Consider the following 24,275-nt stretch of genomic DNA (forward strand, 5'->3'; position numbering starts at 1 on the left):
GTAGCACGAGGAGCCCCGGTCGTTCTCTATGCGTTGTTGGATGGCGGGGAGTCAGCCTTGGAGCCGAAGAGGCCCTCGCTGCCTCGCAACCTCTTAGATGATGCTTGGGCGAAGAGGGACTTGGGCTTGACCCTGTGTTGGCAAAGGACGATTAGTAAATGTATCCGATTTCTGGGGCCATCCACGAACGGTAACACATACTTGCCAACTTGTTTGTTGCGGAGGGCGTTCAGCTTGGCCGTGCAGGGGGACATGATCTCGTCTGAGGGGGAGACGTAGTTGGTCCCGGATCTATGGTCGCGGGTCAGCTGTGAACTGGAGGCCACATATCAGATTCGGGCGAGAACCTACTGCTGTGCCTCCATCTTGGACTGCAGAACCTGGCGGTGGTACTCCATGCTCTTGACTGACGAGTCCTTGCCGTTGGGAGCGGCAGCGGCAGCCACGGGTAGGTTGGCGTCCTTTGCGCCGAGTACGTTGGCGCCGGTGTTGCCGGTGGTGGAAGACATTGTTCTATCGGGTGGTGATGTATCGCTGGTGATTTCTCTGCTGAACAATGGACGCTTCGGGAGGAATGTCTCGCTGGTAGGTGTGTGTCTGTAGATGCGGCCGTGGATGAATTGCGGTGCGCTTTTTTATTTCGACTGCACAACGGAACAAGAATTCTTTAGGATCGTAAGAAGGGTCTGTGTTTAGTGAACGAGATTGTGGATTCCACCTCGAAGATCTTGGGGTTCTTAAAGGACATCCGCTGCAGGGTGTGTAGGCGGCAATGGCAGTAGGTGGCGGATTATTTACTTTTAGGGGCCCTGTTGTCATGGGCAACCGTCAACTTTTCCCCCCTTCCCCGTGGTAAGAGTCACTCCAGCCCCTGCAAGTGCATAGCCCCCGACCCCTGTCCTTTAGACCAGCTCCACCATGACAGCATTGCAGCGGGTCAACGGCCACGGCAACATCCACACAAGAGGACTGCCTGCTTTCTGATCTGCATGGGAAATTGTGCTGAAAGTCAGAGTGTCCATTTACAGCTGGCAAGGTTCCAGAGCATGGAACAAATGCTTGTTAATAATCCGAAAACATGGCCATACCGGTAGCGACAATTTGAATCAGGTACGGCAGTCTGGCCCTTTTGAGTTTGAATGAGCAAGCGAGAGACTTATGAGCTCTCCCTCTACTAGCATTCCGCCATATGAGATTGTCCAACAAGAGGTTACTTTCCACGGTAAGATTGTAGTAAGTCTTGGGTCTTTTCGATATATAAACACAATCAGTTTTGGTTTTATGGCGGCCATACTGCACTACCGTGAAGCAAAAGTCTACAACTTAGATCTCTGGATGTTCTGGCCCGGCTGCGCATGCTTCAACCCATACCTCTTCAGCAGCTCCTCCGACTTCCTCTTCTGCGCCTCGATCTTGGCCGTGACCTCCTTGCCCCTCTTGTTTTCATTCCTACCCATCTGCTGGAGATGCACCTCGTCCGGTCCGTCCGCAAGCCGCAGCGTCCGGATGTTTGCCCACATGGATGCCAGCGGCGTGTCCTGGCTGACACCGGCACCGCCAAACGACTGCACTGCGCGGTCGATCACCGTCAGGGCCATCTGCGGGACGAGGACCTTGGCCTCGGCAATCTCCCTCAGGGCCGCCTTTGGCCCGTGGTCGTCCATGGTGATAGCCGCGTTGAGCACGACGAGGCGGGCAGCGTCGATCTCGAGCCGGGACTTGGCCACCCACTCGAGGATCACGCCGTGCTCGCGCAGCTGCTTCTTGAACGGGGTCTTCTTGGGGTCATTAATGCGCATCAACATCCACTCAAGAGCTTTCTCCGCCTTATTGTCCACAGGATCAGCACGCTGTCTCACATCTTGGAATGCTTGCTGTAGATTGTCGGTGCACTTACCGCGCCAATGGTACGCATAGCATGGTGGATACGGCCTGGGCCCAGTCTGCCCTGTATGATTTCGAAGCCGCGGCCCTCGCCTAACACGAGGCTGCTCACCGGGACGCGGACGTCCTTGAATGAGATATGCCCGTGGCCGTGGGGCGCATCGTCATATCCGTACACGTTCAACATCCGGTGGATAGTGATGCCCTTGGTGTCTGCTGGCACGAGGACCACAGACTGCTGACGGTAGGGGTCCTTATTGTGAGGATCGGACTTGCCCATGACAATGTAGATCTGGCACCTAGGGTCTCCTGCGCCACTGGACCACCATTTCTGCCATGACGATCAGCTGAGATTGTTCCAACGACGGCGTGCCAGACATAGATCTTACCTGGCCGTTCAGGACATACTCGTTCCCCTCCTTGCGGATGTCAAGCTCAATATTAGTAGCATCACTCGAGGCTACCTGGGGCTCGGTCATCAGGAAGGCAGATCGAATTTGGCCCTCGAGCAAAGGCTTCAGCCACTGTGCTTTCTGCGCGTCATTGCCGTACTTGGCCAGCACCTCCATGTTGCCCGTGTCGGGAGCAGCGCAGTTGACTGCCTCGGATGCAGACTTGGACTTGCCGAGCCACTCTGCCATGAGGCCGTACTCGAGGTTTGTGAAACCTGGGGACTCCTTGTAGTGGCCCTTGGGCAGGAACATGTTCCAAAGCCCAAGGGCACGAGCCTTTTGCTTGAGCTCGTCAATAATGGTTGGGTAGTGGTCCCATCTCGCGTTCCCAGAGCCCACCTGGGCCTCGAGGACTGGATCAGCTCTGCCACCTGTCAGTACTGGCGGCTCGGCGATGTCTAAGGAGAGCTGCAGCTTACGGGATGCATTCCTCTTCCACAAATTTGGCCACGATGTCCAATGTCTTCTTTGCCTGATCGCTCACACGATTCTTGCACTGTAGAGTATCTCACCTTTAGCCACAGCACTTTGAAACTAGGGATCTGATCTGGGCCTGCGGTTGTAGACTCACAATCTCTGGAATTCTGGACGACATGATGGTTTGATGGTAATGTGGAAGACTCTTGAGAAAGACTTATATACAATCCAGTGTGAATCAATGGATTCGAGTATGAGGATCAAGAGAAGTGGAGGTGAGGGACGAACATGTCGGACCACGCTTGATGTTTGGTAGTAGACCTTCCGAGGTTCCCTGTCTCCCCCAGGTTTGGACCGAGGCTCATAACGCCCAGAGTTCTATAGGGGCAGAGGGGGCAGGCCGACAGCGGGGAAGAGCCCACGGATAGCCTGGGGTCGGGCGGCTGGCGGGGCTCTCATGGTTGCATAGAACAAGGATCAGCCATCCCCGGAGCCGGGACTTTGGACCCAGCAGGCGCGTCCTCTTGGGCCCGCAGAAGAGATTGCTCTCATTGGCCTGAGGCACATGGCATCGCACCTGCTTTGGCTGCACGAACATGGACTTCGATGCTGCAGAGCCTCAACGTGCATCTATCTACATGCTACTGTCACCCACTCCATCACTACACAACCTATCTCATCACCAATTCCATCTGATACTGTTGTAGTATCAACAGCTCACCCCGTTGGACTTCGCTGAAGACTTATATTTTGCTCAAACTCTGGCAGTGAATCGACGATTGCTGGCAGCATTGGTTTCAACACAGGAGCTCACTCCCGGGCATCTCTACCAAGGCAGTCAAGGCTCCGGTACAACACAGACACATCCAAGTTCGAAGCGGCGCATCAAGAGAAAGGAGGAACTGGAGTTAGCTGTGTAAACAGCACGTGATGTCTGCATCAGGTGCTCCCAGCTCCGGTGGTGCTGGGCAGGCTGGCGGAGGCTATGGCGGGCAGGCTCATCATGGAGGAGGAGCAGGTTCTGCTGCTGGTCAAGGGTCATCAACATCGTCTGCTCCTGCCCCCCAGTCCACACAAAATCTCAACCAGATCGTAAGTCCATCAGATTTCATGCTGTGACTCGGGAGTCCCCCCATCTCTCCAGAGTTCCGTTCGTGGTGTGCTATTTTGTACCTGATTCACCTGCGTGCCGAGGACCTTCCTGCCCGGAGAGCTGGCACTCTGAGTGGAGAGACCTTGGCGCTCTGAAAATGTCGTTCATTTGTGCAAGACATGGCCATTAGGGAAGCGGAGGGCCTGCTGGCACATGTGCCAAGTGTCCCTAGGGCGGCCGTGCGGTCAGAAAACTCTGGGGACGCCTTCTGTTGGGTACATGGGCTGGCGATGCCCATAATATTCGGACAATGCCACAGTCAAAGCTCGAGAGCCATGGGCTATGGCTCAAGAAGCTATCGGATGAGAGTTGATCTCATGTGCTACTGGAAGCCAAATCATCTCGCAAGGGAGTGTGATAAGTGCACAGATCTCGAGTTGGTTGCAAGGACCCTATATGAAGGCTATGCGAGGAACATGGGAAATGTAGTTGTGGATTGTGGCGTCTCGAACCAGGCGAGAAGGATCTCAGTCAGGCAACCAAAAAGGAGGCTGCGAGTGAGGAATATGCCAGCAGTACCACTTGAGGCAATATCTCTCACATTCACCGCACTGGGGTGGTCGGCGCGACTTTTCGTGACTTCACTCCGTCACAGTCTACCTCTGCCAACGAAGGGGTTTCACCTATTGGGCTTGGTAGCGTCAAGGCCAATTCACTGCATCTGAAAGCTGGTGGGGAGCTTTTGTTTGCTCAGTGAGACCATTCTACTTCACACTCGGGCTTTTCAACTTCTGCTGTGGATCTCTCTAGGGCCCTGTCCAAGTGGCGCACGCCCCAATCGCACCTCCACATCACCTTGACCTCGTGGTGTACTCACACACGCCATTGCTAACTGGACTTCCCTGATTAGGTCACAGACTATCTACTTAAAAGAGGCTTTCTGAGAACTGAGGAGATATTCAGGAAAGAGTCAGCCAATCTCGGACCTGACGGTCGCCCACAGCACAAGTCAACGGACGAGATGGGGTCAAAGAAGTATACCAAGGCGTTCAGCTTGCTGAAGAACTTCGTTGATAACAATCTTGACTACTACAAGGTAATTGGTTTAACATACTCGTGGCGCCGAACGCGACTGATCATGCTGGCTGGTAGTTCGAGCTGAACAAGTTTCTGTGGCCCATGTTCATTCACTCCTACCTCGAGCTTGTCGACAACGGTTACCCGAACGAGGCCAAGACCTTCCTGTCAGACTTTGGTGACGACTTCAAAATCATCCACGGTGACGACCTCAAGCTGTTGTCGACCATTACCTTACCTGCCCACGTCAATGAGAACGAAACCACACGGCTCTACAAAACCTCCAAGTACCAGATCCCAGTGACTGACAAGGTTGAGGATCTCGTGTTAGGTCATCTGGAGAAGGAGTACGATAACGGAGGTAAGACTATGATCCATCTGCTCGGGCGGTACTGCACCCTCAAGACCGTCGATCGGGGCCTTGCCAATCCCAAGAGTTTCTATGCAATTTTCAACAACCAACCAAGCGTCCGTGTGGATGAGGCCGATGTACTGGAGGGCATTCCTGGTGTTTTCACGGGTGTTAGGTCCAACGTTGCCCCCGACGTGCCGCTGAAGCTCGGTCCTCTACCAATGGAGGCAGAACTGCAGGAGGAGGTCCGGGCCGAGATCGAGGAGGAGGATCGACGCCATCCCCCGCCCGACGGAAGATCCACTCTCCTCGAAGAGTTCGACAACAAGATCAAGCGTGAAGAGAGCATGGATGGGCCCGCTCGTGCGGACCTTCCATTACCGGCTTCCCGCGCCAGAGATGTCTGGGGTGAGATCGAGAAGATCAGGGAGCACAGAGACCGTTTCCGCATCGAGGGCAGAACAGGTGGTGTTGGCGCAGCTGTGTCTGTTTGCATGTACACATTCCACAACACCCTCGGAAGGCAAGTACAACACTCCGTGAGCCAGAAGAGCACTGGCTAATTCTCCTCCGGTAGCTACAACTGCATCGAATTCTCCAACGACCAAGAGCTGGTTGCTGTCGGCACTATGGACTCGTATATTCGCGTATGGAGCATGGACGGGAGCCACCTAAAATCCGCCCTAGACAATGGCACGCAATCGGCGACGAATAACCGTATGCTGATAGGACACTCCGCCCCTGTCTACGGGCTTTCGTTCTCTGATGTTGTGTCCGTGCCGCATGAGAGTAGGGACACTCCGAAGGCACCGCGATTACTGCTGTCATGCTCGGCCGATGGCCACATCCGGCTGTGGTCACTCGATACCTGGTCGTGTCTGTGTATCTACAAGTCTCATGACGGTCCCGTATTCAACGTGCAGTGGGGACCTCACGGCCATTACTTCGTCAGTGGTGGTTGGGACAAGACTGTTCGAATATGGATGCAGGATCACGCGACGCCAGTCAGGACCTGTATTGGCCACGATACCAGCATTTCCGCCGTCGCGTGGCACCCAAACGGCACATATGTCTTCTCAGCATCCGACGAGACTGACAAATCAATTCGCATGTGGTCCGTCATCACCGGAGACTGTGTTAGAGCCATGGTTGGCCACCATCATTTCATCAACACCATCGAATGCGCCCCCAACGGCAAGCTCATTGCGAGTGCCGACATCGACGGCAATATCTTTTGGTGGGACCTCGAGAAGGGAGTCTGTATCAAGAAGAGTAAGGGCCACGGCAAGGGTGGCATTACTTCCCTCAGCTTCAGTGTCGAGTCCAAGGTCCTTGTCTCCGGTGGGGTGGACAATACTGTTCGTGTTTGGGACGTGGACCTTCCTGCCGATGGCAGCAAGCCTGTTGGTGGCGCCGCCGGCCAAGCTGTGCAGCCCGAGAACAACACCAGCACGGGCGATTCCATAGGACCGAGTGACCGGAGTATCACTGTCGGTGGACAGCCTCAACAGCCACCTGCTGCGGCAGCTTCTTCGTCGAACGCTGGCGGTGGTGCCTCCGGCAGCTCTGGTGTATCGGGCACTGGCGGCGGCAAGAAGAAGGGAAAGGAGGTGCAAATCTCGGCCGATCAAATCAGCGCTTTCCCTACCAAGAAGACGGCCCTCAAGAAAGTTCGCTTCACACGCATGAACCTGGTCACTGCGGCTGGAGTGTACGAGCCCGAGCGCTGAGTTGAGACGCTCGCGAAGCTATTTGACGTCCTCGGCTTCTTTCTTGACTTCTGGAATGCTCATGACTTAAGGCATGGCAAGGTTTCCTAGCCTTTACCACTACCCAATTCGGAAAATCGGACCAGAAGGGTCGAGTTTGATATCATTTCCGACCCTTTGATATTCTAGTCGCTCTGAATGGGAGAATACCCATGTTTTATGGCGTTAGGGAACTGTGAAAGGCGAGATGCTCTACAAAAGGGGCCGCAGAGCCAGGTTTGATGGTCGGTCTTATCATTATTGTACAATTAGCGTAGCCCCCAGGAGTCATCGGGTTCGGGAAGAGGCCTTCATTGCTAAGCACTTTCGTAGTGACTAGGGAATATCCAGCCCATAATCTCCAAACTGTTGGTGACTGTGGTCAGTTTTTTGCAGTGTCTCAGCCGAGTTTGTTATCGAAGAAGGTGGAGACAGATAATAAGCATACAAAAGCACCAGCTGCACAGCTTGTCACCAGTCACTGATGCCTCAGACGGTAGGCCGGGGTCTCGGGTACCAGATAGGTACTGCTTAGATTAATTGCTGCGGCTCGGTGAACCCACGTTTTGCAAGGACGATAGCTATGATACCGACGGAATGCTGAAATGGAAGTCTCTTGCAAGTTATGATTACCCTAGGCAGACTGCTTGATCGTAGGGGATATGACGGCAATCGGCTTCTCTGGCCGTGGTTTTGGCCGAGCACCTACTTGGGTACCTCTTAGGCAGGCAGGTACGTCAGGAATGGCCCAAGCTTCGCCAACCGCGCGGGCGCAGGAGCAGCGTAGCTTGTAGACGACAGCAGATGCAGTTCACCAGTCCACGACGTGCATACCTTTTGGCGCCACCTACCCGTCGGAAGAAGAGACTGTGCAAACCAGCAGTGCGTAAAATCTGCACCAGCTAGAATCAGACAGACATCCATCTCTCCATCCACATCGGCACAGAAAACACGACAGAATATGGACCCCCTGGGAGAATCGCCCTGGGCCGACGCCCCTGCCCAACCACCGCCCTCCTCAACCTCCGAGTCTCAGGCAGCCGGCGACGGCGACACCTCCAAGCCAGCTTCAGAAGCAGCAGCTCCCGCCACGACTAGCACCGGCCCCCGCCCTTCCCGCCTGACACCCCGTCGCCTTGTCGCGCAACCGACCAAGTTGCAAGCCGTCCAAGATGATCCCCTCGGGCCTCTCGGTGCCGCGGAGCCGGTGGCATCTGGCGCCGAGGGCGAACCGCCCATGCCTCCCCAGAAAGAGCCACCCGCGCCGGCTGCCATGTCATCTACGCTACCCGTGCGCACAATGATGTCCCCGGGCCACCAGCAGCAGCAGCAGCAGCAGCAACAGAGGAGGGGCGTGGTCGACCCGCATCGGGTCGACGAGGAGGACGATGGAGATGACAGGCTGGGAAGCTCAGGGGGGAGAGCGCCGCCGCCGGTGCAGGTTGCCACGCCCGTGCAAGGAAGAGGGGCCGGACCACCGAGCGTCAGCGTTGAGCAAGCGGCCAAGCCGTCCTTCTCCATCACGGTCGGGGACCCGCACAAGGTCGGCGATCTGACTAGCAGTCATATTGTGTATGCCGTGCGAACTAAGGTATGTCTCATTGATTGCCTTGAAAAGTGCCAATGGCCACTTTACGGCAAGAACGGGTGCTAATTACGTTTCGTTGACTTAGACTACATCCAAGGCCTACAAGCAATCCGAGTTCGAGGTCAAGAGAAGATATCGGGACTTCCTATGGCTCTACAACACCCTTCATGCAAACAACCCGGGAATAGTCGTGCCGCCTCCTCCAGAGAAGCAGGCCGTCGGCCGATTCGAGACCAACTTTGTCGAGGCAAGACGCGCGGCCCTCGAGAAGATGCTCAACAAGACTGCTGCACATGCGACGCTGCAACATGATGCGGATCTCAAGCTTTTCCTGGAGAGCGAGTCGTTTAACGTGGACGTCAAGCACAAGGAGAGGAGGGAGCCGAACCTTGGGGAAAGCAAAGGCATGTTTAGCTCGCTAGGCCTTGGCGGTTCGAGTAGCAAGTTCGTGGAGCAAGACGACGTAAGTTTTCCCGTTATTTCCAGCCACTTCCCTGAATCTTGTAAGACGAGACACTGACACTCTGAAGTGGTTCCATGATCGTCGGGTATACCTTGACGCCCTTGAGAACCAACTGAAAGGCCTCCTCAAGGCCATGGACACGATGGTGGCTCAACGCAAGTCAATGGCAGAGGCAGCCGGCGACTTTTCGGCTTCTCTGCACGCACTGTCAACGGTCGAGCTATCTCCGACCCTATCCGGCCCCTTGGAGGCCCTGTCAGACCTGCAGATCACCATCCGTGACGTGTATGACCGGCAGGCCCAACAAGATGTCCTGACTTTTGGAATCACCATCGAAGAGTATATCAGGCTGATCGGGAGCGTCAAGCAGGCGTTCGGGCAACGTCAGAAAGCCTTCTACGCTTGGCACGCCGCGGAGTCAGAGATGCAGAAGCGCAAGGCCAACCAGGAGAAGCTCCTCAGACAGGGCAAGTCTCAGCAGGACCGGCTGAACCAGGTCAGCGCCGAGGTTGCAGACTCTGAGAGGAAGGTTCACCAGGCGCATTTGCTTTTCGAGGACATGGGACGGCTGCTGAGACAAGAGCTGGATCGCTGAGCGGGAGAAGGTGGAGGACTTCAAGAGCGGCGTGGAAACGTTCTTGGAGAGCTCGGTTGAGGCGCAGAAGGAGGTAAGTATTTGCGACAATGAAATTCAACATCAGGGCGCGTTGCTGACTTTCCTCACAGCTTATTGAGAAGTGGGAGACATTCCTCCTGCAACTGGACTCAGCAGACGACGAGACCGTCTTCTACAAGCCGCCCGTGTTCCAGCCGGCGGGCGGCAACAGGCCGGCGGGAGATACTGCGGTCGACCGAGCTCGGGCCCGTATCGACGAGGATTCTGACTAGAAAGTCCAGAATTCCACGAGGCGCTATAACAGCTATAGCGATCATGGACTCAGCCGGCATGGCTTCGTGGGGATGAGCTTTACCTGGCACGGCACCTGAGATGCTGCTCCACTCTATTCGTGATGTCGACATCCAGAAAAACCGCATGCGATGCAATATGGGATTCCCAAGGGGTAGGGGGCAAGTTGTGGTCAGCCCCGGTGTATAGGTAATGTCTCCTAGAAGTAATGTACATAGAACATTGCAGCGCGTCGTCCCTCCATCATTCCTAGCTACAAAATCGACATGACAGCCGGCAAATGTTCCTCTCAAGTGGTCGATATCATGTGTGCCAAGAACAAAACCGTTGTCTGTTTGAAACGAGCGCTTCAATCGTCCGTGACCACAACCAAGCCTGCACGCTAGACGCCACCTCTTTATTTCTTCTTCCCCTTCTTCGCGACACGATTTGAAGCGACCTGTCCGCCCTTCAGGTTCGGCTCATCCCTCACGTACGTGGCCATCAGGTCGGACAGGTTGTCCAAAGCGCCATCGTCCTTCCCGCCCGCGCTTGCTGCTGCCGCCGATGCGTCCGCGGCGTCCGGCTCGTCCGCCAGGTCGTACATGGTTCCGAACCGGCCCCTGAAGCTGGCCAGCTTTCCGGCCTCGTCGAGCTCGACGTTCTTGAGCGACACCTCGGACGGCTGCCAGGTCAGGTGGTTGCGCGTGTCCTTGGTGGACCGGTGCACCGGCGCCGGGGACGTGGACCGCGTGGTGTAGGTCGATCCGTCACTCAGCTGGACTATCTGTGTGAAGGTGTAAGGCCGCTTGGGCCGGACGACCTCGGTCGCGTGCCGGACTTGTTGTGTGGTCTGCCTTGCTATCCTCGATGCTGTTGGTCTCGGTGTGCTGGATAGGAGGGCGGATGTGGATGATGGTAGGCTCCTCGAGAGGAGGGCTGTGGGGAGCTTGGCCATCCTGGAGGGGGGCTTGACCTTTGCAGATGAGGCGGTGGTATTGCAGGGCCTTGAAAGCTGGCAAATCCAGAGAGTATGGCTGATTTGGTTGTCCTTCTTGCTGGGCGTCGTCGGCCGTTGTTCGAGGTTGGTCCAGGTGAACGGTGGAAATTTCGACCGCGGCTTATCGCGTGCTTATCGTAGCTCCCCTACCGAGCTCCCGGCGGCATGTGGCATACTTTTTTTCTTCTTAACCTTGGGCAATGACGACTTTCTTTTCTCGCAGCACTTGTCTCTACTCGCGAATCAAAAGGAATTCCATTCGGTCATACCTGAATGGGCTGAGATGAGGAGAGCGTGCATTTTGCGCCAATTGGGCAGATGCGCGGACCATCCACCAGTTCTGTCTCCGTCACGATGCGGCTCTGAAGCGGCGCCCGGGTCACGGCCTCTGCGCCGGGGGCTCGCCGGTGCTCTACGTACGATCTACCACCCTCCCTCCAGGTCAATTGGCTTATTCGTGCTGATTTCTACATTTCAGACTCCCAAGGACGGTCACTCTCCCAGTCATGCGCCCGGAAAGAATCATGGAGCATCACCCCTCCGCAGGCGTCTTCGGTCCAACCGCACCCACACCACGACGCCGCCTTTGACGCCCTGCCCCTCCCGGAACAGCTGCGCTCCGTGATGCGCCTCCTCGCGCACTCGGTCGTGGTGTGCACCTCCGCCGCCGCCACCCCGGAATCGTCCGCCCCCGTGCCCAGGGGGGATGACCATGTCCTCCTTCACGTCCCTCTCGCTGCGCCCGACGCCCCTGGTCACTTTCAACATCGCGACCCCCAGCCGCACCCTCGACGCGGTATCGCGGAGCCGCCAGTTCAACATCCATGTCCTCAGCGGGGATGTAGCTGGCGCCAGGGTGGCCGAGTGGTTCCGCAAGGGCAACGCCGACGACCTGCGCGTCTTCGAGGCTGACAAGCTGAGGGATGAGTGTGGCTGCGAGGTTGTCACTGCAGAGAAGTCAGGGGATGGGGCGGCACCGTTGTTGAAGGGTCCCGGTGTGCTCTTTGCGCTGCGGTGTAGCCTCCTGGGCGATGAGCCGGCCAGGGGTCTGGTGAGGGTGAGGGATCACGTCATCGTGCTGGCGGAGATTGTCGACATCGTCGAGGGCGAGGGCGAGAAGTCAGAGCCAGGACCGTTCGCGCTGGCATATGCTGATAGACTGTATAGACAGCTTGGGTCTACGATGGCTTTGGTCGAGGATTAGACGGTTGATACGGCATGTAGCATTGGCAGCGGCGTTAGGTCCGGCTTGGGGAAATTGGTCCCTGGAAATCCTCCACATTCAAATTATGCCCAGCATGCCTACAGTCTGGGTCGAGCACAGCGTCAAAATACAGCCCAACTCTGCGCAAAGACCGTGCAGCCCGTCAAGGAGGGCTGGGGCTACATGGAGCCTTATCTGAGTGTGGAAATGACCTCCATCAGCCCTTGACCATCAAGTGGCTATCCTCCAGGCACGTGAATCCGACTTCATCGTAGAGCAAAAGCGGCGAGAGAAACAAAAGGTTGAAACATGCAGTCTCCAGACGTTCCGTGTCACGTTCCGTGTCACGAGCAACTCAATTGCAAGTGTGACGTCTATCGAGGTATGCGGGAAGCTCTGCCGAGCGTGACGGCACCGACGAAATGTGACCTGTTTGTGCAGGCAGTGGCGATTTATCGCGACTATACTGTATTAACCACAGCAAGGGCGTGTTGGGAGCTCAGATAGTCTGCCCCCTCCTATCGAGACGGGCCTCGTTTCATCGCATGCTCTGCCATGAATACTAAGAAATTCGCTTAGACGCGACTATTTCAGGCTTGGCATGCCAGAGGCTCAGTGGGCGAGCCCACCGCTATGGTACTGATTTTTTTTTGAGTGATACTCTTGGGGTCTGGCGCCGTCCCTTCCAGGCGTCTGTGGTGGAACGGGACAAAGGCAATTGAGCTTGGTCCCGGCCGGGGCTGAAACGACTTGGGACGAATTGGACGGCCCGGGCTGGGTCGAAGTACATGCAGATCACGGTTAAAATGCGGATGAATGAGAAAGTGAGCAGGCGTTGGCGGCACTGGCGTGTCTGCGTGTTCAGTAAATCTGCCGTTCAAGTAGCAGAGAAAAGAGCCACAGATCACAATATCTCCTTTCATCTCTCGGGGCCCGAGGAGAGGAGACCGAAGAATAGAAGTGCAGCAATGCAAACGGCACACTGTTTTGGCACGACAACCGACCTCAACTAGCAATAGTGCATGGCAAGGGCCAGGAGAGGCTAAGCCAGTATAAGCGCCGACCCAGCGCCACGCGAAGCCGCCTGACGAGCTGGGCCCAATCACCGTGAACGAGGCCGATTGGTGGCCGGAAGAGCCACTCGATTTCAAAGCGTCCCGTTCCAACAGGTGTCGACCAAAGTTTGAAAGCTGATGTATCATTCACTGTCACCTAAAAAAAACAACACTCAAAATAGACGCGTTAAGCAACAAAGGCGCAGAAGCGACTTGTTGGGAGGACGTCGTTGTGTTGGAGTCCGTTCTCCTTGACTTATACCAGCGGACGCACTACGTCGCCGCCACGTCGCCGCCGTGTCTCAAAGCATCAACGCCCTGTTAGCAGTATCTGAGCTAGTGGCAACGTGGAAGGTTTCTCCGCTTCCAGCCTGGCTCTAGAAGCTTTGGAAGAAGGCAATTGCTCAGCCGCGAAATGACCGCGATGGCATGGGGCGTAAGCGCAAACGACACAGGTGTCGGCGGTCACCCGTCCCGTTTCCAACAGTTTGGCCGGGCCTCCCTCTCGGCCAAGAGTGTTTGCTAGTAAGACACGAGAGTCGGTGCGGCCACCGCATATTTGTCGATCCCTGCGCCGTTGTTTGCTACCTGCTACTGCTGCTGCTGCGTACTGGTTGCTGACGCGGGAGGGAGAGAGATCTGAGAAATCAAGGGAAGGGAGGGCAAGCCACTCGCCCGAACAGCTCTGCCCTCCACCGCGCGCTCGTCTCGTGAGGGCCCTTCCGGACTAATGCACGAGGTCGGGCTCTGTGTCGAGGCACACCCCCCGGAGCTGAGCTGATTGGCGAGCTTGGCCCAGGCCAAGAACGGAGAGGCTCGATGTGGCGGGAAGTTTGATCCCACCCTCGAGCCACCCCCTCTCTCGCTCTACACTATTGTGTGCTGCTGCAGAAACACAGTAGTCTGCCCTGCGCTGTTCTGTGCTGTGCCCAGTGTGCTTCCGTCCACATCTGTTGTCGGTATCGCATGGGAAAAAACCGAGCCGAACTAGCAAGGTGACGATCGTTTGGTCTGGGCACCTGGCTGTTGCTTGCCGGGTTGGGACACAGGCGGGCAGGCGGGCAGGCCGTGGCCGTGTTGGATGCTCATGTAAGCTGTCATGTGGGAGCTGATCTCATGGCACCTGCCACTACCATGTACCAAGCTGTCGACAAGCCGGTTCTGCTCTCCCGAACTGACCCAGGTCGAGTCGGGCAGTGTCCAGTGGCCACCTTCAGACAGTCTCGAGAGTACTGGATTGAAGACCCAAAGGGGCACTGCATGTGGAAGGCAGCATGAATTGAATTCGGAGCGACACTGCAATCTGCAGGGCACTGTGAGTAGAAGTGGTGCTGATACTTGGCATTTCCGAGGCTCCCTGCCTGCAGGTGCTGCCGGCGAACAGCGTCACACCTCTCGGTTTGGGGGTGGCGACTGGCCAAGGGTAGTCGAATATTTGTTTGAGGGGGAGGGGGAGCGAGCTATCGGGAACAAAAGGCTTCCTGGGCGGTTTTCCGTGGGACATTTGGGGTCTGGACCCGCCCCGGGTTTCCGCCGCCGAGGCAACATTCTTTGTCCCAGCCGGCAATCAGACTCCAGTATTGCAGGTACTATGTAGATGGGTACCTGCTGGAGTCTCCAGCCCGCTCGGAGCCGACGACCACCAGAGGGAGGGTATCCCCGTCCCAACAACAGCTGCCATTGACGGCTCGCAAATGCACGTCTTCAGGTGTTTTGTATACGTTGTGCCAGTGAGCTCCCGGCGATAATAAATTGCCCGCACTGCTACTCTTGAGCCCCACGGCGTTGGGAGGAGCATACCCTTGCATTGTCGCAGTGTAGATTGAAGGGAGGGCGGGTGTCCATTGACCTTGACCAGACGTGCCATCATCAGAAGCACACAACAGGCTATAATTACATGCAGGCGCGCCATGCGATGTCGGTGGGGGGGACCACCTCGCCTCAGCACATGGGCATCATGAATAATGCGGTGGCGGGCTATTTGATGCATGCACAATACTAGTCTACGTGGTCCACTGCCCAAATAAGCATACGGAACCTCGACATCTCCAGATGCTCGCTCCGACCAACTAGAGTCGAACTGTATGTTTGCTTGCTTGCTATCCGTTCTCTCACCTCAAGCAGGTGCTAGACGTTGTCGAATAATTTCCCAGTGATTGGCGAAGGAAATAAGCCCCGGGTATCGCTGTCTTGGGGTGCGTACTGCGCCTGTACTGTGGTACAAGACACCCACATGGATACAGTGCCTAGTACCCCTGCCCAGCCTGCCTAATAACGAAGGGCCCCAGGTGCATTGCAGTACGTCCTGTCAGCTGTGCGTGGAGTGCCAATCCTCTCCAATCTCGCTGGCCCTCTCACGCATGGCGAATCTGCAACGCCTGCCTGCCTGCCTGCCTGCCAGCACACCCGCTGTGCAACAAGCATCGCTCGGGTCCTGGGCCCTGGGTCCTGGGCAGCTGGGCTGGGCTGGGCTGGGCCGTCCTTCCCCACTCTCTTCCCTTCCGTCTCTCGCTCTTGATTCCTCCTTGTCCCTGCCAGTGCCCACTGTCCACAGCCACTGTCAGGCCAGCCTTGGGCACGCACCATAGTTCCTTTGATTGGGGATGGATTGATCCGTGATCATTCTTTTCTTCATTTCTTCATCTATGCCTGAGCCTCTCTCTCTCTCTCTGTCATCTCATCGTTGCCCGCCCTGCCAACACCAGGCCGAATGCGTCAACCGCTGCAAATTGCCCGAGACTAGCACAGCAGAGACAGACCGACCGGGCTCTGCAAAGTGAGTGTGAGACTGAGAGTGAGAGTGAGACGGGACAGTGGGCGAGCGAGGCGGCATTAGCCACCACGGATAACCCGTTTCGAGTCGCCCTACAGATTACGGTCACTCCTTCTCTCCTCACCCATCCCGGTCCAACCCTCAACTGAAACCTGATACCACACCGCCAACAATCTCGACACACATCCTCGACCGATTTCCTTTCCACTTCGTTTTTGTTTCCTTCATGCCATCTCCCATCCCTACCTGATCTCGGCCGGACTCCCACTCGCTCCTTTCCCTTCAGAAATCCATCGAGCCGCTCGATTTCCTCACCCCCGACCCGGGCCTCGACCACGCCGCATCTCCCCTCGAGGCAATTTCTCGGATTTGCAGCTCATCACGTCCCCCCGACCTTGCATCCCGGCCTGCCAAATTACTTCGATTAAAGCACGAGCATTACGAACAACCGTCCTGCCTTTTTTGCGTCATCTGCTGCTGGTGCTTTTCTCTCCAGTCGCCCGGCCCATTGCATAAACCCAAAATAAATAGCACTCAAACGCGCCCGACCGCAACACCACATTCAGGGGTTGGAGTTTCGAATCTGTATAATCCTCAACCTCAGCCGCCCTCCCAACTTTGCCACCCTGGTTGTCATCACCCACCTCGCAGGATCACCTTGATCTTGACAGCCCATCATGAGGGAAGTCAATTTCAGCATCCCGAACGTCAACAAGGCGTCGGTGGGCATCACCACCGCCCTTTACGACAGACGAGCCCTCGACTGCACATCCACGCTACCTCTGATCAACTCTTTAAATCACCTGGCATATCTCACGACCTCCTCTGCTCGCATTCGAGACATCCTCACCGTCGATGGAGGCATCGAGCGCCTAATATGTATCCTCAAGCAGGGCAGGAGCAAGGACATGATGGACATGTGGAAATGGAACCTGGCTTTTCAATGTGTCGTCAACATAGGAGTTAGAGGCACCGAGGCCGTCCGCACCAGGGTCGTCGAGGCCGACATGGTCCCCGTCATCGCCACAATCCTCGACAATTATATCAAGGTTACAGAAAAATTGAGGGAAAAGGAAGAAAAGAAGAAGCGGCTGCAGGACCACCCCAGCCGGTCCAGGCACGACCACAGCGGCGTCTCCAAGTCTGGCAGCTTTTCCAATCGGTCGGGGCGACTAGACGTGGACCACAGAGCTTTTCGACGACAGGCGCCTCCGCCCAGTATCGACATTACCTCCGTATCCTTCCCTGCTGGTGCCGGCCCTTCGGCCCCAGCTGAGCAACCGCAAGCCGACATCACACCCACCATCTCGCAGTATCCTGTCACAACTCCTCCGGAGCGGCCACCGTTCCACACCCACCGCCACCACCACCATCACAGAACTCAAGATCCGCGACAACACGCCACCAACCCACCTCGCCAATCCCTCCAGCCGCTTGCGTCCACGGTTGCCAACGCGGACAATGACACTTTTATCCGACCAGTGCGGGATGTTGATAGGCTGGCATCCATGATGCCTTTCGGCCTTCACTCATTGTCTTCGCAGCCGACCTCGCCAACAACCCCTCTCCCGCCCCCTCAAATGAGGTCTCCGACCGTCCGTCCTGCTTCGGGCCTGGCACAAGCCTCAAGATCTCGGCGTCGTCCGTCCATACGTCACCAGAACTCCACCGCCGACTCGGACGACCTGAACGGCGACAGCATGCAATCGGATGACTCACCCGATGCCGAAATGTCGGGAACTGCTGACATCCAGGACGTTGGAATCCAGGACATCAGCATGGAGGGCGAGGACAGCATACTGGCCGAGACCTCGATCGATTTGACACCCCCGAATGGATCAGAAACTCAGCAAGATGGGACTTTCAATATCACGCACCGGACGCCAATGGACGGGAGCATAATGAACACCACTCCCACCCCTGGGCCAACACTTGGCTTGTCCCCAAACAGGCCTCCAATGGTCAGCCCTCCGCAGCCAACAATGCCAACCGCCAGCGTCCCGCATTATCTCCTCGGCCGTCAGATGAACCCCAATCCGCAAATGATGGCCGCCATGCCTCGTGAGGAGGACGTGCTCATGTCTCTACAGCTCCTCGCCTATGTCTCCAAATACTGCAATCTCCGTACTTACTTCCAAAAGAGCCATCTGGTGCCGCGGTTGAAAATCGGAAAGGAAATCACAGCTCTTGATAACGATGACCTGCCGATGGAGCTGTCCGACGACGAGGAGGAGTTTGAGGAGGAGTACCTTCTGCCCAACGACCTGAACATTTTTCCCTTGGTCGAGAAGTTCACGGTCCGCTACCACAGTACAGACATGCAGTACTGGGCCGGGGTCGTTATGAGGAACCTGTGCCGAAAGGATGACACTCGGGGCGGCATCCGTCAATGCGCTTATTACCAGTGCGGGAAGTGGGAAGAGTACACCCGCCAGTTTGCCAAATGTCGGCGATGCCGGCGAACAAAATACTGCAGCAAGGAGTGTCAAAAGAGCGCCTGGGCTTTCCATCGCCATTGGTGTGTCGCTGCAACGCAATGAATGATGCCCTCTTCAGCGTCTGATTTTCTCATCAACAATGGATTCAATGCAGTCACGCAGCCACCTGGGCATAATGTCTACTTTGCAGCATCACCTACTTGGTCTTTGTGCGGCCCAACAGCATTGCGAAGCACGCATATTTTGGAGGCGTCTCTGTTCACGTTGTGATACCTTTGGAATGGTCCAAAGGCGTTGGTTCTCGCGGATGGAAGTCGCCGCAACTTTGGTTTAATCGGACACACCTGTTCCTCGGCTATTTCTCACACTTTCGACAGGGAGACTGGATGATTGTAAAGGAACTCACCTACTTTTGATCGAAGACAACTATCCAATTCTCGATCCGCGCTCGTCTCCCAGTTGTGATGTCGGTCAGTGGAAGTCGGATGATATGGCCAGCCTCAGATGACAATGCCTACAGCACTCCGCAGCTTATTTGGCCTGACGAACATCCTGCTTCCCTTCAACTTGGACAGGCGTCAAGCTCTCGCTTCGAGCGATTTGACCGATTTGGCAGGCGTGAAAAGGGAAGGGTAGAGGCGGGATAGGATGAAGGTTTTAGGGGGTCGATACCATCCCAGGGGAGCAACCTCTGGTATGCCACGATACATGCATGGGCCGTGAATGGCGTCTTTTTGGTTGCTTTCAATAATGGCTTGTCGGTTTCTGCCCTCACATATAATGCCCACCCACCGTGGTACTGGTTTCTTTTGTGTTTTTTGAGTCTGCTGCTTGCATCATGATGAACAAGGACAAGGACAAAAACAGGATGGACAGGCTCGCTACCGCGATGCTTCACACGAAATGTTTCTTTTCTATTCCTTTTGCATAGGGAGCGGGTGATTTCCAAAGTAGGAGAAGAAATGATACCTGGGGGAAGTCAAGGAGAAATGGGAGACCGCTGACCTCTTGTCGAGGTGAATGAGAGCAGTACTTTTGAACCAAGCTTTTGCTGTTCCCTTGCGGACCGTGATTTGGAGCGACGTGGCTCTGAGCAGTGGTCGTCACATCGTACGGCTCGCCCTAGTTCCGTTAATGAATACCTGAGTCGAGCGAAACCAACTGAGATGTGGTCGTAGAGATGGCTGTCATATTTGGCTGAAAATGCTTGTGCCTCCGTTCCAACAGCAAGGTAGAACAGACGATGTCATTCCTTGCTGAGATACATGTCGATTCGACTACTGCTTGGGTGACAGACGTCAACATCAACGGGCTATTACACTCGCCGAGTGTCGTTCTCATGGAGCTGCTCTTCCCTATTTAGCTTGTGGTCTCCGGGCTTGATACTGTACTTCGTGTAGTTTGTTGTCAGGCATCATGTTTATTTTCACTGTTGGCACTGGCATGAGACCTTCACTTCGGCTTGCACAGCTGAGCCAGGTTGAAGATACTTCCGGCAAATCTTGCCAATATCTGGACATTGCACGGTATCTTGCGTTTTGGTATTGTTTTCTCCCAGCGCCGCCTAGTGGAATTCACATTATGCCACCACAAGCAGACCGTGTCACCGCTGCGCCCCCCAAACACCATTTTCACATCTCATCACCGTCTCCCGGCCACGGTCTTCCTCTTAGACTTGCCCAAGCGCGCCGTCTTCGCGATCTTCTTGGGGCCGCCCTTGCCCTTCATCCCCTTGGCGCTGAACCCACTCACGTCGCCGGAGCTCTCGGCGTCGCCCGACTTGGAATACCGCTTCTTGCCGCCGAATCCGAACTTGGCATCCTTTTTGGCCCGCTTATGGTTCGGGGTCCTGCTACCCTGGTCGAGCCGGCCCCGCTTACCCGGCTTGTTGAGCTCGTTGTCGACGCCGACGTCGAAGAGGTCCGCCTCGTTAGTGCCGATGTCGCCGCCGTTCTCGGCACGCTCTGTTGGTTTGGTAAAATTAAGTTAGCCTCCTCTCACGATCCTGCCTCTGCTGGGGGTGTTGTGTGACTGTTTGACATAGAACGTACTCTTCTTTAATGCCTTGATCTTCTCCAGTGTCTCGCGCTTCTCCTTCTGCCTCTCTTGCAGCTTCGCGACCTGCACCTGCTTGCCGAACTTCTTGAGGTCGCGCAATTTCCTCGCCTCGGCCGAGGCCTTCTTCGCGGTCGCCTCCTCGATCAGCTTGGCCTTGACCTTCTCCATGTGCCCGTCGTCCTTGACCATCTCGGCGAAGTAGTCCTTTGGCCGCGAGAACGGCAGCCCCTCGGCCTTGAGCAGCGCGCGCCTTGTTAGCCGCCTCGAGCGACTGCGAGTACAGCTGCAGCTCGCGCTGCAGGTCGTCGGATATGTCCTCGATCTTAGACTCTGTAGGCTCGGAAGAGACCACTGTCTGGTGCGTGGCGAATGATGTGCTGGAGTCCTTTGGTATGGAGATGCGTTTTACGGCGGCGAGCAGGGCTGGCTGGTTGTTGATGGAGAGCTTGGTCTTGACGAAGAGGTCCTCGCGTTCCTCCTCGGGCAGGTCCTCGAGGTCAGAAAGCGCGATATCAGACTCCTCTTCTGCGTCGTCGTCGTCGTCGTCGTCGTCGTCGTTCTCGTTGGCCTCGGCGAGACGTTGTTTGCGTCGGTTCTCGGTCTTTTTGAGGATGGATTTCGGTTTCCGCTCTATCTTCTCCTCCATGTCGACCTCTGACTCGGAATCGGTATCACTCTCGTTGAGAATCGCCGCAGCACTCGCCTCTTCGTACACGGACTCGTCGTCGTCTTCATCTTCGTCGGACTCCTCTGCTGCTATATCCAGGAGGCCTTCGCCATCATCGGCCTCCGAGTCGTCATCATCTTCCCAATCTTCCTCCTCCTCTTCGTCTGGTAGAAGCCCCTTCTTGCGCTTTTCTTTTATGACAGCCTTGTGCTTCTTCTTGTCCTTGATTTGTTTGACTTTCTGTACGCCGTGGAAATTCGCAGTCAGCATTGGTCGGGGTTGTTCTGTCGCAAAGGTGCTTGAGGGAACGGAGAAACTGACCTTATCTGTCAAGCCCTTCTCTGCTGCGAGGGCAATCTTGAGTTTGCTGCGTGGTGCCATGTCTGCAATGTTCGCCGGTCAATTGGAAGTATAGGGAGACAGACAGAAGCGGTTTGCAGCTGGGTTTGCTGCATGCAGTGCTTGAAAGTCGCAGAACAAACTGGACCCACCCAAAAAGTTTTGGTCGGTCTTGATCTTATCGGGCTTATCGTGGCAGCCCGGTCGGCCCGCTTGACGCCTTGATGGTCGGTGCACAGGGTCCAGTAGGGCGGTACAAGGGGCTCCAAGCCCAGGGTCATGGTATGTACTTGCGTATAAGTGTGGTTTAGCGCCGACTCGCACCACTTTGGTGCTTTGCGACTCACACATGAGCATCAACATTCGCAGCCTCTAACACAGAGGAGCTCCATTGTCAATCCACTGACGCATGTATGCCAACTCTGAAATCCTCTGCTGCTCGGGTAGCAAGTTCAGGATGACTTTCGGGTCAGCCCACGGCCACGAAGAAGGCGCTATGAGAAAGCCTCCACAGTCCCGATGGGCATTGTTAAAAGACGAGATCCATTTTACACAACTTACAAATTGAATGCCTACAAAACGATTCGAGATGTCCTCTTGCTCCTCCGTGCCCTTGTGCTGGCCTGATCCGCGCTTTTGCCACATCAGGCCACACACCCTTGCGTTTCTTGGCATAACACGGAGATGCGGGACAGGGGATGGAATCAAAGTCAACAAAAGAAACGCCCGTAACACAACGTCAGCCGGGGACAGTATGATTGGTGTACCACTTTTACTGCCAGGCTAGGAGCCATATAAGGCTTGCGTTTCGCCTCCTCTGGCAGATCTGATGAGGAAACTCCTCCCCTCGCTCCGCACAGTCTAGACTTCAGCTGTCGGCCTCTCGTATCTTTCAACCCTAGCCAGCTCTGACAGAAACGAGCCATGCTTAACGAGTACACAATCGCACTGATCGCCGGCGTCGGCCTGGGCGTCCTCGTCGTGAGCCATGTGGTGGCGTATCTCAGGTCACCCCTCAAAGACATTCCAGGGCCGTTTCTAGCCAAATTCACCAACATGTGGCGGCTTATCGACCACTACAAAGCCACTCAAATTAGCACTCAGCGAAGATTGCACGAAGAGTTGGGCCCTGCTGTCCAGATAGGGCCCAACGTTGTCAGCTTGAGCGACCCTACACTGCTGAAGACTGTGTATTCGACTCGTGGGGAGTATATCAAGGTTCGTCACCCCTGACTCCAGTTAAAAGGATACTCTCATGAGAAACTGGGGGAGGCCATGTAGCAGTTTTTGTGGCTACTCTAACGCCCGGGTATAGAGCGACTTCTACATAGTCAATGACGCCGTACAAGACGGACATGTAATCCAGAATGTCTTTGGCACTCGGAGCAACTCCCTCCACAGCAGGTATTTGAAACCAATACAGAAGCTGTACTCAGTGAACAGCATGCTCTCTATGGAAGGGCTGGTGGATAAGACAACCAGGTCGCTGTGTGAGCAAATCGAGAACCGCTTTGTGGATGGCAAGAACGTGCAAAGGACTTGCGACATCGCCGACTGGATCGAATTCTGTAATTGCAACTATTCATCGACCCCATCGAGTCATGCACTCTTTTGGCCATTGGCCCTTGCTGACTCTGGTCCAAATTCACAGATGCGTGGGATGTTGTGGGCGAAGTGACCTTTAGCAAGGACTTTGGCTTCCTCAAAGGAGGCTCTGATCAGATGCAACTGATAGAGACAGCTGAGAGTATCATGCATTACTTTGGAGTCGTGGGTCAGATGCCCATATTGGACAGGCTCCTAGGCAAAAATCCCTGGTTCGCTGGACCAAGGAGCCCCATCAAGTTCCCCAATTTTGGGAGAGCTGCTGCGTTCTGCTTCGAGCAGCTTACAGAGCGTCTGTCCAACTACGACCTCGAGAAAGAGGGCGGCCGGCAGGACTTCCTCGGGGGGTTCCTCAAGGCAAAAGAAGAACACCCAGATGTTATCAACAATAACGAGGTGTTGGGTTATCTCTTGCTAAATGTAAAACATTATATACACCCAGCACATGGACAACTTCGCAGCTGATATGGTTCAGATTCTCGCCGGAGCGGATACAACAGCCATTGTGCAAAAGGGCATCGTATACCACCTTCTCAGGAACCCGGTGGCACAGGCCAAGCTCCGAGCTGAGCTAGATGCCACGAACCTTTCGTTCCCAGCGTCGTTCGCTGAGACGAGAGACCTTCCTTACCTCGACGCAGTTATAAAAGAAGGCCTGCGCATGCATCCTCCAGTCGGGAACATTCTGGAGCGAGTCGTTCCATCTCCAGGTCTCGCGCTCCGCGACGGACGTGTGATAGCACCCGGAACAATTGTCGGCATGAACCAGTGGATTGTATCGCGAGCCAAGGATGTCTATGGCGACGATGCAGATGTTTTCCGGCCAGAGAGGTGGCTTCGTGAAGACAACGAGACGAGTGTGGCGCATGAGGCGCGTTTGAAGATGATGAAGGACGGAGACTTGGTCTTCGGCGGTGGCAACAGAATATGCTCGGGGAGACATATGGCGACCATTGAGATGTTCAAGGTAACGGCGACGTTGTTCAGCCGATATGATGTGAGTAAGATGATCTCAGCAGTTTGCGTCTCTTCTAATTCTAGTGACACATACAGCTTCATTACTAAACTATTTCACAGATGGAGCTCGACGACCCCAGCATGGACTGGACGACTCATCTATGGTGGTTCATTTTCACCAAAGACATACGAGTAAAAATAACTCGACGTATAAAGTGA

General features: G+C 55.5%; 9 protein-coding genes across 9 annotated transcripts; 5 read left to right on the plus strand and 4 right to left on the minus strand.

The window, feature by feature from the left end:
* Positions 1-26: 26 nt before the first annotated feature.
* INS49_005126 (uncharacterized protein) lies at positions 27-509 on the minus strand (the record flags this gene model as incomplete). The annotated part of the gene is made up of 3 exons (XM_043165913.1): positions 27-132; positions 202-291; positions 352-509. The coding sequence occupies 3 exons, from the start codon at positions 507-509 to the stop codon at positions 27-29; spliced, it is 354 nt and encodes a 117-aa protein (XP_043017390.1).
* Positions 510-1,316: 807 nt separating this feature from the next.
* On the minus strand, positions 1,317-2,931 carry INS49_005127 (uncharacterized protein; the record flags this gene model as incomplete). The annotated part of the gene is made up of 5 exons (XM_043165914.1): positions 1,317-1,826; positions 1,898-2,215; positions 2,274-2,700; positions 2,756-2,832; positions 2,908-2,931. The coding sequence occupies 5 exons, from the start codon at positions 2,929-2,931 to the stop codon at positions 1,317-1,319; spliced, it is 1,356 nt and encodes a 451-aa protein (XP_043017391.1).
* Positions 2,932-4,867: 1,936 nt separating this feature from the next.
* Positions 4,868-7,005, plus strand: INS49_005128 (uncharacterized protein; the record flags this gene model as incomplete). Its single annotated transcript, XM_043165915.1, has 3 exons — positions 4,868-4,942; positions 4,999-5,771; positions 5,853-7,005. The coding sequence occupies 3 exons, from the start codon at positions 4,868-4,870 to the stop codon at positions 7,003-7,005; spliced, it is 2,001 nt and encodes a 666-aa protein (XP_043017392.1).
* A 979-nt stretch (positions 7,006-7,984) lies between these two features.
* Positions 7,985-9,962, plus strand: INS49_005129 (uncharacterized protein; the record flags this gene model as incomplete). The annotated part of the gene is made up of 5 exons (XM_043165916.1): positions 7,985-8,614; positions 8,697-9,074; positions 9,205-9,570; positions 9,671-9,742; positions 9,801-9,962. 5 exons carry the CDS (start codon positions 7,985-7,987, stop codon positions 9,960-9,962), a joined length of 1,608 nt encoding a protein of 535 aa, XP_043017393.1.
* A 416-nt stretch (positions 9,963-10,378) lies between these two features.
* INS49_005130 (uncharacterized protein) lies at positions 10,379-10,918 on the minus strand (the record flags this gene model as incomplete). Its single annotated transcript, XM_043165917.1, has 1 exon — positions 10,379-10,918. One exon carries the CDS (start codon positions 10,916-10,918, stop codon positions 10,379-10,381), a length of 540 nt encoding a protein of 179 aa, XP_043017394.1.
* Positions 10,919-11,672: 754 nt separating this feature from the next.
* Positions 11,673-12,164, plus strand: INS49_005131 (uncharacterized protein; the record flags this gene model as incomplete). The annotated part of the gene is made up of 1 exon (XM_043165918.1): positions 11,673-12,164. One exon carries the CDS (start codon positions 11,673-11,675, stop codon positions 12,162-12,164), a length of 492 nt encoding a protein of 163 aa, XP_043017395.1.
* Positions 12,165-16,669: 4,505 nt separating this feature from the next.
* On the plus strand, positions 16,670-18,532 carry INS49_005132 (uncharacterized protein; the record flags this gene model as incomplete). Its single annotated transcript, XM_043165919.1, has 1 exon — positions 16,670-18,532. One exon carries the CDS (start codon positions 16,670-16,672, stop codon positions 18,530-18,532), a length of 1,863 nt encoding a protein of 620 aa, XP_043017396.1.
* Positions 18,533-20,071: 1,539 nt separating this feature from the next.
* INS49_005133 (uncharacterized protein) lies at positions 20,072-21,536 on the minus strand (the record flags this gene model as incomplete). The annotated part of the gene is made up of 4 exons (XM_043165920.1): positions 20,072-20,394; positions 20,482-20,738; positions 20,770-21,395; positions 21,477-21,536. 4 exons carry the CDS (start codon positions 21,534-21,536, stop codon positions 20,072-20,074), a joined length of 1,266 nt encoding a protein of 421 aa, XP_043017397.1.
* An 882-nt stretch (positions 21,537-22,418) lies between these two features.
* INS49_005134 (uncharacterized protein) lies at positions 22,419-24,275 on the plus strand (the record flags this gene model as incomplete). Its single annotated transcript, XM_043165921.1, has 5 exons — positions 22,419-22,712; positions 22,861-23,062; positions 23,146-23,519; positions 23,575-24,096; positions 24,177-24,275. 5 exons carry the CDS (start codon positions 22,419-22,421, stop codon positions 24,273-24,275), a joined length of 1,491 nt encoding a protein of 496 aa, XP_043017398.1.

The sequence above is a fragment of the Diaporthe citri genome, assembly GCF_014595645.1.
Source record: "Diaporthe citri strain NFHF-8-4 chromosome Unknown scaffold_15, whole genome shotgun sequence".
Lineage (NCBI taxonomy): Eukaryota > Fungi > Ascomycota > Sordariomycetes > Diaporthales > Diaporthaceae > Diaporthe > Diaporthe citri.